This window comes from Mobula birostris, chromosome 5, assembly GCF_030028105.1.
Source record: "Mobula birostris isolate sMobBir1 chromosome 5, sMobBir1.hap1, whole genome shotgun sequence".
NCBI lineage: Eukaryota > Metazoa > Chordata > Chondrichthyes > Myliobatiformes > Myliobatidae > Mobula > Mobula birostris.
In genome coordinates this window covers 101,204,083-101,222,222 of record NC_092374.1, presented here as the reverse complement: position 1 = coordinate 101,222,222, position 18,140 = coordinate 101,204,083, and the positions used below count along the sequence as shown (strand labels likewise).

Sequence of the window (18,140 nt, the reverse complement as noted above, 5' to 3'; positions counted from 1 at the left end):
TCTCACCTGGTCCCTCAACACCAACTCCATAGCAAAGAAAGCCCAGCAGCATCTCTACTTTCTGCAAAGTCTGACAAAAGTCCATCTCCCACCCCCCATCCTCACCACATTCTACAGAGGTTGTATTGAGAGCATCCTGAGCAGCTGCATCACTGCCTGGTTCAGAAATTGCACCATCTCGGATCGCAAGACCCTGCAGCGGATCATGAGGTCAGCTGAGAATATCATCGGGGTCTTTCTTCCCGCCATTAGAGACATTTACACCACACACTGCATCCATAAAGCAAACAGCATTATGGAGGACCCCACGCACCCCTCATATAAACTCTTCTCCCTCCTGCCATCTGGCAAAAGGCACCGAAGTATTTGGGCTCTCACGACTAAACTATGTAACAGTTTCTTCCCCCAAGTCATCAAACTCCTGAATACCCGGAGCCTGGACTGACACCAATCTACTACCCTCTACTGTGCCTATTGTCTTGTTTATTATTTATTGTAATGCCTGCACTGTTTTGTGCACTTTATGCAATCCTGGGTAGGTCTGTAGTCTAGTGTAGTTTTTGTGTTGATTTTACGTAGTTCAGTGTAGTTTTTGTATTGTTCATGTAGCACCATTGCCCTGAAAAATGTTGTCTCGTTTTTACTGTGTACTGTACCAGCAGTTATGGTCGAAACGACAATAAAAAGTGACTTGACTTGACTTGATTTGACTTGATAGGCAAGGTATGCAAGAATATTGTCTTAATGCGGGCAAATGGGATTAATATAGGTGGGCAAAGAGGGCCAGCATAGTGGGCTGAAGGGCCTTTTGTGTGGTGTACAACTTGGGAGAACAATGCAGAATGCAGTGAAAAAGAACAACCAACTAAACAAAGCAACAATGGCCAAATGGGTGCCACAGTAGCCCAGTGCTCTTGCAGCTTGAGTGTGGAGTTCAATCCTGGCATCCTTTGTATGTCCTCCCTGTTGAATGCATGGGTTTCCTCTCACAGTCCAAAGGTGTACCGGTTGGTAGGTTAATTGGCCATTGTAAATTGTCATGTAATTAGGCTTGGGTTAAATTTCGGTTTGCTGGCGGTGCGGTTTGAAGGCTGGAGGGCCTAGTCTGTTCTATATCTTAAATAAATAAACAAGCCCCATTCCTCTCCTTACTCCCACCCACCTATCCACAAACACATGCAGTCATCTAATCCCAAAACAGGCTGTCAACCTTCAGCAGACCCGTGCATTCACAAAGACTGGGCTTTCGACTTCCCCAGAGGAGTTGCAGAGACTCGCAGGCTCGAAGTTCTGTCCATTAGGCCTCAACTTCTGGAAGGAATAAATCATTTGAATCTGAGCCCTCTGGGTGAAAGAGTTGCCCCTCACGTTCCTATTAAATCTCTCCCCTCTCACCTTAAACATGTGCTCTCTCATTCTTAATTTCCTAACCCTGTGGAAAAGCAGGGTTGGCGTAACGCTTTACAGTGACAGCTGTAGGATCAGGATTTGACTCCTGCCGCTGTCTGTATGTTCTCTCTGTGACTATGCGGCTGTCCTCCAAGTGTCCTGGTTTCCCCCCACAGTCCGAGTTTCTAGATAAATTGCCCAGTGTTGAGGCTCGTGTTAAAGAGGTGGGTTGCTAGCTCAGGCTAGAGGGGCCCGTTCTGTGCTGCATCACAATACATAAATAAATCAATCCTAAAGGCGTATGGGTTAGGGTTCGTGAGTTGTGCACATCTTGTGTTGCTACCAGAAGCACGGTGACACTTGCGGGCTGCCCCCAGAACAATCCTTGCTGATTTGATTTGACGTAAACAACATATTTTATTTGTCACTCCTGACAAATAAAACTAATCCATAAAGACTGTGTGCATTCGCCCTATCTGCTCCGTCCTGCCGAAGGGTCTTAGCCCAAAACATCGACTGTTTACTCTTTTCCATAGATGCTGTCTGATTGCAGCATTTTGTGTGTGTTGCTTGGATTTGCAGCATCTGCAGAATCTCCCTTTGTTTTTGCTTTCTGTGCCCTTCGTGGTTTTGTATACTTCTATCTCCAGTGTTTCAAGGAATAAAATCTCTCTATATCGTGGATCCAACTTCTTCGGAATTCCTCTCTAAACTCCCCCTCCCAACCCAATTGATAAAGATAAAGATTCCCATTCCTGTTCTGACATGTCAGCCCATGTTCCTCTTGTGCCAAGATGAGGCCACCCTTAGGGTGGAGGAGCAACATCTTATATTCCATCTGGGTAGCCTCCAACTTGATGGCGTGAACATTGATTTCTCCTTCCGGTAAAGAAAATTCCCCCCACTTCCCCTTTCTTCTATTCACCACTCTGGCCTTATCATTCCCTCCCCCCACCCAACCTCACCCCTGCCCCACCTCTCCAGCCCTTTATTTTTCCTGTCCACCTGGCTTCACGTATCACCTTTGAGCTACCCTACTTCCCCTCCCCTGCTTTTTTATTCTGGCATCTTCCCCCTTCCTTTCCAGTCCTGATGAAGGGTCTCGGCCTGAAACATCAACCGTTTATTCATGTCCTTAGATGCTGCCTGGCCTGCTGAGTTCCTCCAGCATTTTGTGTGTGTTGCTCAGATATCCAGCATCTGCAGACTTTCTTGTATTAAAGATAAAGATTAGCTTTATTTGTCACATGTACATCGTAATGCTGAAACCTATAGTAAAGCAAAGCAGATCAGCGGCGATGTGCTGGGGCCAGCCCAGTGCTCTCATCTCCAACATAGCATGCTCACAACTTACTAATTGTAACCAGTCCGTATTTTTGGAAACTGGAGCACCCAGAGGAAACCCACACTGTCACAGGGAGAACATACAAAATTCTTACAGGCAGCGCTGGGAATTGAACCCAGTCTTATGGCTGTTGCTGTAAAGTGATTGTGCTAATTGCTACACTACTGTGCTACGTTGTTTGGAGAAGGAAATTCCTCATGGGTTTATTGGTACTGCTCTGACACTCCCTCCTGTACCTTTGGGGCCTCAATCCTGCATTTGCATTAAACTACCCAGAGTCCCAATTCTCTCCTTCTCTTTAAATCACTGGGAAGCTACCTTGATCCTGCATTCACATTAAACTACACTCAGATCCCGCATAGTACTGATTCGTTCAATTCTTTATTGCCATATTTTAAAGTGACAAAAAATCATTCCAAACAGCACTTAAAACTTCTCAAGAGTGGCAGCCATTACAGTATACATTTAATCAGCCAATGAGAGCACTTTACATACTCTCTGAGCCACTCACAGCCAATGACGTATTAGCTCACGCTGTCTCCCCCATGTATGTAAACATGCTTGCTCCCTCGCCAATTTCTTCCATTTTTTCCACCCATAGTGTCTGGAAAATGGCCTACAACTTCTCGTGAGGGTAGTACATCTAAGATGTCTAGGAAAAACATTAGCAGGGATGTGAAACTGCAAGCGATACAGCGTTTGGAAGCTGGTGAGCGTCAGGTGGATGTTGGCACCTCTTTGAAATTTGCCGTGTTCGTCGACAATGACCCCGACTGGGACCAAAGCAATAATACAAAGAGAGGTGTTCTCTACATGATTTCCTGTTGAGGATGGAAAAAAAAATGATCATCCATGATTAAATAGTGGAGCAGACTTAATGGGCCAAATGGCTTAATTCTACTCCTCTGTCTTATGGTCTTGTAAATCTCACTCTACTGACACAATGTTTTATACTTCAACACAAAGATAACAATAAACCATTAACTGTTATTTCAATTGCCATAGTCAACGACTTAACATGAATATTTGGAATGTGGAACAATTGGCCTAGCACCCTTCCCAGTGGTGCGGCGGCGACCTAAGTGACTATAAGGACATTGTCTCTACTCCCTGTGACTGCGTGGGTTTCCTCTGGGTGTTCCTGTTTCCTCACACATTAGTGGGTTAATTGGTCACATGAGTGTAAGAAAATAGAAGAGTACAGCACAGGAACAGGCTGATCAACCAAACCACTAAAACACATAAACACTCAAACACTAATCCCTCCTACCTACACCATGTCCATATCCCTCACATCCATGTACCAATCCAAACGTCTCTCAATAGCCTCCACCACCACACCAGCAGTGCATTCCAGGTATCCACGACTCTCTGAATAAAAACTTACCCCTCACATCCCCCATGAATCTGCCCTTTCTCATGTTCAATGCATGCTGCTTGGTATTAGGCATTTCAATCCTGGGAGACAGATAACTGTCCACTCTATCTATGCCTCTGATAACCTTAAAAACCTCCACCAGATCTCCCTTCAGCCTCTGCCACTCCAGAGAAAACAGCCCAAGTTTTTCCAGCCTCTCGTCATCGTACTTGCCCTCTAAGCCAGGCAGCATCCTGGTAAACCTCTTCTGCACCTATAGCGCTCTGTCCGCCAGAGAAAGCAGGATCTCCTAGTGGCCACGCATTTTAACTCCACATCCCATTCCCATTCCCATTCTGATAGATCTATCCACGGCTGCCTCTACTGTCAAGATGAAGCCACACTCAGGTTGGAGGAACAACACCTTATATTTCGTCTGGGTAGCCTCCAACCTGATGTCATGAACATCGATTTCTCTAACTTTCGCTAATGCCCCACCTCCCCTTCGTACCCCATCTGTTATTTATTTTATATAAATATCCAATGGGCTTCACCCCCTCCCCCTTTTCCTTCTCCCTAGGCCCCCTGTCCCATGATCCTCTCATATCCCTTTTGCCAATCAACTGTCCAGCTCTTGGCTCCATCCCTCCCCCTCTTGTCTTCTCCTATCTTCTCCTATCATTTTGGATCTCCCCCTCCCCCTCTCACTTTCAAATCTCTTACTAGTCTTCTTTCAGTTAGTCCTGACGAAGGGTCTCGGCCCGAAACGTCGACTGTACTTCTTCCTATAGATGCTGCCTGGCCTGCTGCATTCACCAGCAACTTTTATATGTGTTGCTGCACCTATAGTGGGTGAGCAGTGGGGGTATGCAGTACCCTAGATGTGCCCTAACCAGAGTTTTATAACGTTGCCACTGACGGCGTGGGCTTATTATATCATGCTGTGTCATCTAAACAAATAAAAATAATCCTACAGCATTGTATACTGTGGCAGCACCTCCTTTGAATATTCAGTGTCTACTGTGCCTACACTGGCCGCAGCTCCTTTGAATATTCAATGTATACTGTGCCTACACTGGCAGCAGCTCCTTTGAATATTCGTGCCGAAAGACTCTGAGAACAAACCCCAGACAGCCCTTTTCTTAGTGTTGAGGGACGGCTCCATGGATGCAGGACTAACCAGAAGGTTAAGTGACCAAACAGATCTGTGCATTAAGTGTCAGTGATACACATTTACCAATGTGCTAATGGCAGGAGTGTTCCCTTATTATCTTCCCATAAGTAGTTTCAATGGGACAGAATCTGACTGTCCCATACCCATTCACCAGCCACCAAGTATCAGTTGGAAGTTCAATTTTATTTTATGAGAGCAAGTTCTCATTTAGTTAATCCATCATAATGATATCCATAGTGCCATAACTGCAGAATGATTCTTGGTGCCTTTGTGTGACAAGGAAAATTGCTGGTCACTGAAGGACATAGTCATAGTCATAGTCATACTTTATTGATCCCGGGGGAAATTGGTTTTCGTTACAGTTGCACCATAAATAATAAATAGTAATAAAACCATAAATAGTTAAATAGTAATATGTAAATTATGCCAGGAAATAAGTCCAGGACCAGCCTATTGGCTCAGGGTGTCTGACCCTCCAAGGGAGGAGTTGTAAAGTTTGATGGCCACAGGCAGGAATGACTTCTTATGACACTCAGTGCTGCATCTCGATGGAATGAGTCTCTGGCTGAACGTACTCGTGTGCCCAACCAGTACATTATGTAGTGAATGGGAGACATTGTCCAAGATGGCATGCAACTTGGACAGCATCCTCTTTTCAGACACCACAGTGAGAGAGTCCAGTTCCATCCCCACAACATCACTGGCCTTACGAATGAGTTTGTTGATTCTGTTGGTGTCTGCCACCCTCAGCCTGCTGCCCCAGCACACAACAGCAAACATGATAGCACTGGCCACCACAGACTCATAGAACATCCTCAGCATCGTCCGGCAGATGTTAAAGGACCTCACTCTCCTCAGGAAATAGAGATGGCTCTGACCCTTCTTGTAGACAGCCTCAGTGTTCTTTGACCAGTCCAGTTTATTGTCAATTCATATCCCAGGTATTTGTAATCCTCCACCATGTCCACACAAGGACATGATGCATGTGAACAAGGCTTCCTCACGAACTGGACAGAGTAAACAGACGCTGGCGTGAGCTGACAGTCCTTCGGATCTTCTCCAGAATTATTTGACACCTCTGCTTCCACTCCCTACCCCTTTCCACAGATCCCCCAACTCATCTGAACGCAACTGTTCAGAAAGGACTCAAACCTGGATCCTCCACAAGGCACTAGGGTACAGGGTTTCAAAAATCTCACACCCTCTGCGTTGAGAGAGTTCTGCCATCAGGGCACATTTCCTGATTAAATAGTGGAGCAGTCTCAATGGACTGAATGGCCTGATCAGATTTAATATTACAGGCATATGTTGTGACTTTGGTTGTTTCACATACACTCCCATGTCTTATGGTATGACCCCTCCAACAGAAAGCTGTTTGAAAAGTAAGACGTAGGAGCAGAATTTGACCATTTAGCTCATCAACTCTGCTCCACCATTCAATTAGGCCATTTTCCTGCTTTTGATGCCCTTACTAATCAAGAAACTATCAATCTTTTCTTTAAATAGACCAAATGACTTGGCTTCCACAGCCATCTGTGGCAATGATTTCCACAGATTCAGCTTCTCCTCTGCCATCCGATTCCTAAATGGACGTTGAACCTTTGGACACGACCTCACTTTTTAAAAAATATACAGTATTTCTGCTTTTGCATGTTTTTTAATCTATTCAACAAACGTAATTGTTTTATTACTTTTTAAAATTTTATTTATTTTTTTTCTCTCTGCTAGATTATGTATTCCATTGAACTGCTGCTAAGTTAACAAATTTCACATCACATGCTGGTGATAAAAAACCTGATTCTGATTCTCTGGGTAAAGAAATTCCTCCTCATTTCTCTCCGTTCTCTCCACCCTTCCTCTCCCCTCCACCCCCCCTCTCCTCCTCCCTCTCTGTCTCCCCCTCTACCCCCTCTCCCCTCCCTCTCCCCTCCTCCCTCTCCATCTCCCTCCCTCTCCCTTCCTCCCTTTCCACCTCCCCTTCCTCCCTCTTCCCCTCCCACTCCACCCCCTCTCTCTCTCCTCCCTCTACCCCCCTCCTCTCTCTCCCCTCCTCCCTCTCCATCTGCCTCACTCCCTCTCCCCTCCTCCCTTTACCCCTCCCCCTCCCCTTCCTCCCTCTTTCCCTCCCACTCCACCCCCTCTCCCCTCCTCCCTCTCTCTCTCCCTCTCCTCTCTCTCCCTCTCCATCTCCCTGCCTCCCTCTTCCCTCCTCCCTCTCCCCCTCTCCTTCCCCCCTCCCCTTCCTCCCCCTCCCCTTCCCCCCCTCCCCTTCCTCCCCCTCCCCTTCCTCCCCCTCCCCTTCCACCCCCTCTCCCTCCACCCCCCTCCCTCTCCTCCCTCTACCTCTCCCCTCCTCCCTCTCCCCTCCACCCCTCCCCCTCCCCTCCTCTCCTTCTCCTCCCTCCTTCCCACTCCTCACTCCTCTCCCCTCCCCTCTCTCACACAGCTCGTGGGGTGAGGCGCTGTTCCTTATGTTACAGACCCTGACAATCGGTTTCCTGATTCAGTACTACACTGGCCGGACATATCAAGGTACTGTTGCTTTGGGGAATCACTTGTCTGTTCTTCTAGTACCCAGGACATCTTCAAGGAGCGGTGTCTGAGAAAGGCAGCGTCCATTATTAAGGACCTCCAGCACCCAGGGCGTGCCCTTTTCTCACTGTTACCATCAGGTAGGAGATACAGAAGCCTGAAGGTACACACTCAGTGATTCAGGAACAGCTTCTTCTCCTCTGCCATCCGATTCTTAAATGGACATTGAATCCTTGGATACTACCTCACTTTTTTAATATGCAGTATTTCTGTTTTTTGCACGTTTTTAATCCATTCAATATATGTATACTGTAATCAATTTACTTATTTCATTATTATTACTATTAATTTATTTTCTCTTCTAGATTATGTATTGCATTGAACTGCTGCTGCTAAGTTAACAAATTTCACGTCACATGCTTGTGATAATAAACTGGATTCTGATTCTAGTAGCTTGTCACAGATGATGCTCTGGGACATCACAGGGTCAAGCATCCTGGACTGAGAATTAGGACTAAGTTTATTATCACTGTTTAATCGAACATGAAATGATATTTGCAGCAGCAGCACAGTGCAAAGATATAAAGTTACAAATAAATGTAATGCAAAAAGTGGATAATAGGCAACTCAGCAGGTCAGGCAGCATCTATGGAAAGGAGTAAAGACTTGACATTTTGGGCTGAGACCCTTCATCAAGACTGCCTGACCTGCTGAGTTTGCTCCAGCATTTGGTGTGTTCATGGACTGTTCAGAAATATGATGGCAGATGGGAAGAAGCCCCTCCTTGATGGTAGTAATGAGAAGAGGGCTTGTCCTGGACCGTTGAAGTCCTTAACGATGGATGCCACCTTTGTGAGGCGCCACCCTTTGAAGCTATCCTCGATGGTGGGGAGGTTAGTGCCCTTAGTGAGTTTACAACCCTCTGCAGCCTCTTGCAATCCTGTACATTGGAACCTCCATACTAGGCTGTGATACAAAAAGTAGGAATTTTCTCTTTCGTACATCCGTAGAGGTTTGAGAGCCTTTGGTGACATATCAATCTCTTCAAGCTCCCAATGAAGTAGAGCTGCTGATGTGTCTTTTTCATGTTTATATCAGTTTGTGGACGTTTCAGTACAGTCACGCCCATCTGCTCTCTTTCAGGGTAGGTTGGCCATTAGTACAACACTACTGCAGCACCAGTGACTCACTGCTGCCTATAGAGAGTTTGTATGTTCTCCCTGTGGGATTCCTCCGGGTGCTCCAGTTTACTCCTACATCCTAAAGATATAGGTGGTAGTGTTAATAGGTTTGCATGCTCATTTCACAAACAACAGAAAATCTGCAGATGCTAGAAATCCAAGCAACACACACAAAATGCTGGAGGAACTCAGCAAATCAGGCAGCATCTGTGGAAAAGTGTACAGTCGATGTTTCAGACCGAGACCCTTCAGCAGGTCCTGAGGTGCTGAGTTCCTCCAGCATGTTGTGTGTGACTCACTTCACTGTATATTTTGATATACATGTGACAAATAAAGCTAAGTTTTATCTTTAAAAGTTCCCCTTTCAAAAGGAGATGTGAGAAAGAAAGAGGAGGATGGAGCTGGTGAGGAGGGAGGGAGTGGAGTGAGGAGAATGGAGATAGGGAGGGGAGTGAAGATGAGAGAGGGAGGGGAATGAGGAGGATGGAGATGAGGGAGGGGAGTGAGGAGGATGGTGTTGGTGGAGGGAGGGGGTGAGAACAATGGAGATGAGGGAGGGGAGTAAGAAGGATGGAGATGAGGGAGGGAGGGGAGTGAGAGGATGGAGATGAGGGAGGGAGAGAGCAAGGTGGATAGAGATGAGTGAGGGAGGGGATGAGGATCTAGAGGGAGGAATGGAAGTGAGGATGGAGATGGGGAGAGAGGGGAGTGAATGCGATGGATATGGGGAGTGAGGAGGATTGAGATGAGGGAGTAGAGTCAGCAGGATGGATATGAGGGAGGGAGGGAGAGAGGCTGAAGATAGGAGAGTGAGAGGAAGTGAGGACGATGGATATGAAGGAGAGGAGTGAGGAGAATGGAGATGACGGAGGGAGGGGACTGAGGAGAATAGAGATGAGGGAGGGAGAGGAGTGAGGAGAATAGAGATGAGGGATGAAGAGGAGTGAGGAGGATGGAGATAGGAAGGCAGGTTGCAGTTGGGTGAGGGAGGGACTGTCAGGCGTGAAAGAGGAGGATGGGGTAGGGAGGGATGAGAATGGAGATGGGGAAGGGAGTGGGGAGAAGAGGATTCAGATGGGGAGGGATGGAGGGAAGTGGGAGGTTGGAGTTGAGGGAGTGAAGTGAGAAGATGGAGATGACAAGGAGGGGAGTGAGGTGAATTGAGATAAGGAAGGGGAAGGGAGGAGGGTGGGGGGTGAGGAGGATGGAGATCAGGGAGGAAGGGAAGAGTATGGAAATGAGAGTGAGAGAGGAGTGAGGAGGATGGAGATAGGGAGGGAGGGGAGTGAGGAAAATGGCATTCTCCCTGTAACCCTTACCCCCCCAACCCCACCGAAGATCAAACTCTGCCTTAAAGGCATCGTGTGACTTGGCCTCCACAGCTATCTGTGGCAATGAATTCCATCAATTCACCATCTTCTGGCTAAAGACATTCCCCCTCATCTCAATTCTAAAGGGACATCTCTCTATTCTGAGGCTGTGCCTATTGGACTCTCCTAATGATCATCTCCATGTCCAATCTATCCAGCTAGACCTTTCAGCATTCATTAGATTTTAATGAGATCCTCTTCCTCATCCTGGCATCATTATTGTGAATTCCCTCTGCACCTTCTCCTGGGCCAGCACATCTTTCCTAGGATACAGGGCCCAAAATTGCTTTCAATATTCCACATATTGTCTGACCAACACCTTATAAAGCCTCAGAATTAGAATTATATCCTTGCTTTCATATTTTCTTCCTCTCAAGATGAATACTAAGCAACACACACAAAATGCTGGAGGAACTCAGCAGGCCAGGCAGCATCTTTGGAAAAGAGTAAACAGTCGATGTTTCAGGCCAATACCCTTCACCAGGACTCTTTTCTATAGACGCTGCCTGGCTTGCTGAGTTCCTCCAGCATTTTGTGTGTGTTGCTTAGATTTCCAGCATCTGCAGATTTTCTCTTGTTTGAAAATGAATGTTAATAAGACAATAATTTTATTAATAATAAGATCAATAAGATAGCAATCTTTACTACCACCACAGTTTCTAGTGGTTAATGTAATACAGTATTTTATATTGGCAACAATGTCGACCTGGGTTCAATTCCCACTGCTGTAAGGAGTTTATATGTTCTCCCCGTGACCATGTGTGTTTCCTCCAGGTGCTCTGATTTCCTCCCACATTCCAAAAAACATGGGTAGGAAGTTGCGGATATGCTAAGTTGACACCGGAAGTGTGGTGAAACTTGTGGGCTGCTCCCAGCACATCCTCAGGCTGTGTTGGATGTTGATGAAAATAACTTATTTCACTCTGTGTTTTGATGTACATCTGACAAATAATGCTAATTTTTAATTTTTAACGACTCAACCTACAAGTTAACCTTGCATGAATCCTGCATGAGGATTCCAAAGTCCCTTTGCACCTCTGATTTCTAAATTCTCTCCCCATTTAGAAAATATGGATAAAAAAACCTTTATCCTTCCTAACATAGTGTATAAATCCCAGCCCTGTGCTGTAATCCATTATCAGACTGGGAAAGGTTAGAACGTGTGAAGCGGGTGGTGTGCAGAAGTCAAGGTCTAAGACCATAAGACATAAAAACAAAATTAGGAGAATTAGGCCATTCAGCCTGTCGATTTATTATCCTTCTCCCTGTGACAGCATTTCTAATCAAGAATCTATCAACCTCTACAGCTGTCTGTAGCAGAGAATTCTACAACTTCACCACACTCTCGCTAAAGAAATTCCTCCTCATTTCTGTTCTAAAGGGACGTCCTTCTACTCTGCACATGTGCCTTATGGTCCTTGACTTTGACTATTGAAAACATCCTCTCTGCAGTCACTTGCTTTTCAATATTCTCTAGGTTTCAGTGAGGTTGCCTTCCACTTCCCCCCACTGCCTGCATTCTTCTGAACTCCAGAGCCATTAATTGCGCCACATTGTTAACCCTTTCATTCCAAGAATATCAGTTGATGTTCCAACAGGAAAAGACCAGAGAGGAGGTTCAGGTGGCTTAGATGAAAGAGGAACAATAGACTAGGCCAAAAAATGGGCTACAGAGAAGAGGTCCTCGTCACTGTCACCCAGAATTCAGTAGGGTGAGGGTGTCGGGACCACAGCTGAGACCTGGGCTCAGGATCTATTGCTGGGCTTCAGAGATAGAAATGGAAGAGGGGATGGTGAAAACACAGCGTGGAAAGCTGAGGCCAGAAGAAGGGACAGGGAAACTGAATGAAATGAAATTCCACCAAAATATTCAGATTAGACTGTTGGGAAAAACAGAAAATGTTCAGTAGGTTTGGTTAGTCAGGCGAGCTGTGGAGAACGTCACCTTTGAAGTGAACTTCCTGTCAGAACTTGTATCGGAATTGGTTTATTATTGCCAGATATACCGTAATACAGTGGAAAAACTTGGCATGCATACAAGTCATGCACACAGATCAGACCTACTGGGGCAGAACAAGGTAAAACAATGACAATGCAGAATCAAGTGTAACAGCTACAGAGAAAGTGCAATGCAGCTGAATGATTAAAATACAAAATGATAACAAGGTAGATTGTGAGGCCAAGAGTCTGACAGCAGAAGCTCTATTACTTTTTTAACCTCTGCCTGGTTCCCCACAGCCAGAGAAAACAAACCAGGTTTTGAAACTGGTATCAGAGTTGGTTTATTAGTGCCACATGTAACGAGATACAGTGGAAAAACTTGTGCCTACTGTTCATAGAGATCAGAGCACTGACTTAGAACAAGGAGAAACAATTTGTCTTATCAGGAATCATGAGACAATCTAGGGCTTTTCTCTTTGGCGTGAAGGAGGGGAGGATGAGAGGTGACTTGATAAATGTGTATGAAACGATAAGAGGCATAGTTCGACTGAATAGCTAGAGACTTTTTCCAGGGCAGAAATAGAGAAGATGTAATTTTAAGGAGATTGGCAGTAAGTGTGAGGGGATGTTTAGCTAGAGAGTTGTGGGTGTGTGGATCACATTGCTAGGGTACTGGTAGAGGCAAATATATTAGAGACATATAAGGAACTCTCAGAGAGACACAAGGATGATAGAAAAATGGAGCACTATGTGGGAAGGAAGGGTTAGATAGATTTTTGAGTAGGTTAAAGGGACGGCGCGATATCATGGGCTGAAGGTCTATGCTGTGCCATACTATTCAATGACCTGTGATCTAAAACACCAGCAGGTCAGGCAGTGTCTATGGAAAGTTAAACAGAGATAACGTTTCAGGTTGTGGACCTGTGTCAGAAGTGGGAAAGATGGATAACGTGTTGGGGGAAGAGATGTGGAAGGGAATATCTCTTCAACATCAACTACAACTTCTGACCCCAGTCACAGAAGTTGTCTTTGTTCTGTCATACCTCAACAATTAAAACAAACCTCCCACTGGTTCCTTCACTTGTGGAATTTTCAACATTATAAAGCTCAGCTCACCTTCCTCTCTCCCTTTATCCCATACAATGCAGGCTCTAAGCTTGTAGAGATAAGATTTGGATGTCAGCGAGCTGAGAGCTTTGCGTGCTCTTCTTCCCAATGTGGGATACAGAGACTGGAGCTGTTTGTGATGTTCCCAGTGTGGTCTGACCCAGGGATACAGAGACCAGAGCTATGTGTGATGTTCCCAGTGTGGTCTGATCCAGAGATAGAGACCAGAACTGTGTGTGATGTTCCCAGTGTGATCTGACCCAGGGACACAGAGACCAGAACTGTGTGTGATGTTCCCAGTGTAGTCTGATCCAGGGATCGTGACCAGAATTGTGTGTGATGTTCCCAGTGTGGTCTGATCCAGGGATACAGAGACTGGAACTGTTTGTGATGTTCGCAGTGTGGTCTGACCCAGGGATCGTGACCAGAACTGTGTGTGATGTTCCCAGTGTGGTCTGATCTGGGGATACAGAGACCGGAACTGTTTGTGATGTTCGCAGTGTGGTCTGACCCAGGGATCGCGACCAGAACTGTGTGTGATGTTCCCAGTGTGGTCTGATCCAGGGATACAGAGACCAGAACTGTGTGTGATGTTCCCAGTGTAGTCTGATGACAGTGGAACAGCAATGGCAAGTGTTTCTGGGAATAATGCGGAAGGTGCAGGATCAGTTCATTCCAAAGAGGAAGAAAGATCCTAAGGAGAGTAAGGGGAGGCCGTGGCTGACAAGGGAAGTAATGGACAGTATAAAAATAAAAGAAAAGAAGTATAACGTAGCAAAGACGAGTGGGAAGCTGGAGGATTGGGAAACTTTTAAAGAGCAACAGAAGGTAACTAAAAAGGCAATACGCGCAGAAAAAATAAGCTACGAAGGTAACCTAGCCAAGAATATAAAGAAGGATAGTAAAAGCTTCTTTAGGTAAGTGAAAAGGAAAAAAATAGTTAAGACCAAAATTGGGCTCTTGAAGACAGAAGGGGTGAATTTATTATGGGGAACAAGGAAATGGCAGACGAGTTGAACAGGTACTTTGGATCTGTCTTCACTAGGGAAGACACAAACAATCTCCCAGATGTAATAGTGGCCAAAGGACCTAGGGTAATGGATGAATTGAAGGAAATTTATATTAGGCAGGAAATGGTGTTGGATAGGCTGTTGGGTCTGAAGGCCCTGGGACCTCATGGTCTGCGTCCCAGGGAAATTAAAGGAGGTGGCTTTAGAAATCATGGACGCATTGGTAATCATTTTCCAACGTTCTATAGACTCAGGATCAGTTCCTGTGGATTGGAGGGTGGCTAATGTTGTCCCTCTCTTCAAGAAGGGAGGAAGCGAGAAAACAGGGAATTATAGACTGGTTAGCCTGACGTCAATGGTGGGAAAGATGCTGGAGTCAATTATAAAAGATGAAATTACGGCACATCTGGATAGCAGTAACAGGATCGGTCCGAGTCAGCATGGATTTACGAAGGGGAAATCGTGCTTGACTAATCTTCTGGAAGTTTTTGAGGATGTAACTATGAAAATGGACAAGGGAGAGCCAGTGGATGTAGTGTACCTGGACTTTCAGAAAGCCTTTGATGAAGTCCCACATAGGAGATTATTGGGCAAAATTAGGGCACATGGTATTGGGGGTAGAGTACTGACATGGATTGAAAATTGGCTGGCTGACAGAAAACAAAGAGTAGCGATTAATGGGTCCCTTTCGGAATGGCAGGTGGTGACCAGTGGGGTACTGCAGGGTTCAGTGCTGGGACTACAGCTGTTTACAATATATGTTAATGATTTAGATGAGGGAATTAAAAGTAACATTAGCAAATTTGCTGATGACACAAAGCTGGGTGGCAGTGTGAAATGTGAGGAGGATGTTATGAGAATGCAGGGTGACTTGGACAGGCTGGGTGAGTGGGCAGATGCATGGCAGATGCAGTTTAATGTGGATAAATGTGAGGTTATCTACTTTGGTGGTAAGAACGGGAAGGCAGATTATTATCTAAATGGAGTCAAGTTAGGAAAAGGGGAAGCACAACGAGATCTAGGTGTTCTTGTACATCAGTCACTGAAAGCAAGCATGCAAGTACAGCAGGCAGTGAAGAAAGCTAATGGCATGCTGGCCTTCATAACAAGGGGAATTGAGTATAAGAGCAAAGAGGTCCTTCTGCAGCTGTGCAGGGCCCTGGTGAGACCACACCTGGAGTACTGTGTGCAGTTTTGGTCTCAAATTTGAGGAAGGACATTCTTGCTATTGAGGGAGTGCAGCGTAGGTTCACAAGGTTAATTCCCGGGATGGCAGGGCTGTCATATGTCGAAAGATTGGAGCGACTGGGCTTGTATACTCTGGAATTTAGAAGGCTGAGAGGGGATCTTATTGAAATATATAAGATTATTAAGGGATTGGACATGCTGAAAGCAGGAAGCATGTTCCTGCTGATGGGTGAGTCCAGAACCAGAGGCCACAGTTTAAGAATAAGGGATAGGCCATTTAGAATAGAGTTGAGAGAAAAATTTTTCACCCAGAGAGTGGTGGGTATATGGAATGCTCTGCCCCAGAAGGCTGTGGAGGCCAAGTCTCTGGATGCTTTCAAGAAAGAGATGGATAGAGCTCTTAAAGATAGCGGAATCAAAGGTAATGGGGATAAGGCAGGAACTGGATACTGATTGTGGATGATCAGCCATGATCACAGTGAATGGCGGTGCTGGCTCGAAGGGCCGAATGGCGTACTCCTGCACCTATTGTCTATTGTCTATTGATCCAGGGATACAGAGACCAGAACTGTGTGTGATGTTCCCAGTGTAGTCTGATCCAGGGACACAGAGACCAGAACTGTTTGTGATGTTCCCAGTGTGGTCTGATCCAGAGATAGAGACCAGAAGTGTGTGATGTTCCCAGTGTGGTCTGACTCAGGGATCGCAACCAGAACTGTGTGTAATGTTCCAAGTGTGGTCTGATCCAGGGATACAGAGACCAGACTACTGACTGGCTTGGGAATGAGACAGGGGTGGGGTGGGGGTTAACAGTTCGCTGGTTGTTCGGGTCTTTTTAGACATTCTCAGTGACTGTGTGGGGCAACAGCTTGTGTGTTGAAGGTGGGGAGAGAGGGGGTGGTAGTGGACCAAGGATTTGTGTTGGCCGGGGAGCTGCAGCCTCGGTAAAGGGGTTGTTTGACCTCTCTTTGCTCCCTCTCCAACAGGCACGATATTGTTGTTCATTTACTTCCTTCTGCTCGGGCTCCTGCTGTCATCTGTCACCCCGCTGGTGGCCGTGGCCTTCCTCCAGGCCCTCAACATGCCTGCCGTCATCGTCAGCCGGGTGAGGAACGTGCAGGATTTGACCCTCCCTCAGTACCACCCCTGCCACAGTGTGACTCTCCCTCGGTACCACCACTCCCACAGTGTGACCCTCCCTCAGTACCACCCCTCCCACAGGGTGACCCTCCCTCAGTACCACCCCACCCACAGTGTGACCCTCCCTCAGGTCCACCCCACCCACAGTGTGACCCTCGCTCAGTACCACCCCTCCCACAGTGTGACCCTCCCTCAGTACCACCCCCTCCCACAGTGTGACCCTCCCTCGGTTCCAGCCCTCCCAGTGTGACCCTCCCTCAGTACCACCCCTCCCACAGTGTGACCCTCCCTCAGTACCACCCCACCCACAGTGTGACCCTCCCTCAGATCCACCCCACCCCACAGTGTGACCCTCGCTCAGTACCACCCCTCCCACAGTGTGACCCTCCCTCAGCACCACCCCTCCCAGTGTGACCCTCCCTCAGTACCATCCCTCCCACAGTGTGACCCTCCCTCAAATCCACCCCTCCCACAGTGTGACCCTCCCTCAGATCCACCCCACCCACAGTGTGACCCTCCCTCAGTACCACCCCTCCCAGTGTGACCCTCCCTCAGTACCATCCCTCCCACAGTGTGACCCTCCCTCAAATCCACCCCTCCCAAAGTGTGACCCTCCCTCAGTACCACCCCTCCCACAGTGTGACTCTCCCTCAGTACCATCCCTCCCACAGTGTGACCCTCCCTCAGATCCACCCCACCCACAGTGTGACCCTCCCTCAGTACCACCCCTCCCAGTGTGACCCCTCCCTCAGTACCACCCCTCCCACAGTGTGACCCTCCCTCAGTATCACCCCCTCCCACAGTGCGACTCTACCTCGGTACAACCCCTCCCACAGTGTGACTCTCCCTCGGTAACACTCTCCACCAGTGGACCCTCCTCAGTACCACCCCTCCCAGTGTGACCCTCACTCAGTACCATCCCTCCCCAGTGTGACCCTCCCTCGGTACCACCCCTCCCACAGTGTGACCCTCCCTCAGTACCACCCCTCCCACAGTGTGACCCTCCCCTCACTATCACCCTTCCCACAGAGCGACTGTCCCACGGTACCACTCCTCCCACAGTGTGACCATCCCTCGGTAGCACCCCTCCCAGTGTGACCCTCCCTCAGTACCACCCCTCGCACAGTGTGACCCTCCCTCAGTACCACCCCTCCCACAGTGTGACCCTCCCTCAGATCCACCCCACCCACAGTGTGACCCTCCCTCAGTACCACCCCTCCCACAGTGTGACCCTCCCTCGGTAGCACCCCTCCAGTGTGACCCTCCCTCAGTACCACCCCTCCCACAGTGTGACCCTCCCTCACTATCACCCTTCCCACAGAGCGACTGTCCCACGGTACCACCCCCCCCCATAGTGTAACCCTCCCTCCGTACCACCACTCCCACAGTGTGACCTTCTCTCAGTA

The 18,140-nt window shown here is 47.3% G+C and overlaps 2 protein-coding genes across 2 annotated transcripts in view; one reads left to right on the top strand and one right to left on the bottom strand.

Annotated features, from left to right (window-relative positions):
• Window positions 1–18,140, bottom strand: part of LOC140198392 (rhodopsin kinase GRK1-like) — a 569,956-nt gene that overhangs the window by 248,961 nt on the left and 302,855 nt on the right. The gene's annotated exons all lie outside the window — the stretch shown is intronic.
• Window positions 1–18,140, top strand: part of mpdu1b (mannose-P-dolichol utilization defect 1b) — an 81,710-nt gene that overhangs the window by 22,725 nt on the left and 40,845 nt on the right. Inside the window, exons 4-5 of the mRNA XM_072258543.1 lie at window positions 7,712–7,797; window positions 16,581–16,699. Coding sequence (XP_072114644.1) covers window positions 7,712–7,797; window positions 16,581–16,699 — 205 coding nt within the window. The remainder of the gene's footprint in view (window positions 1–7,711; window positions 7,798–16,580; window positions 16,700–18,140) is intronic.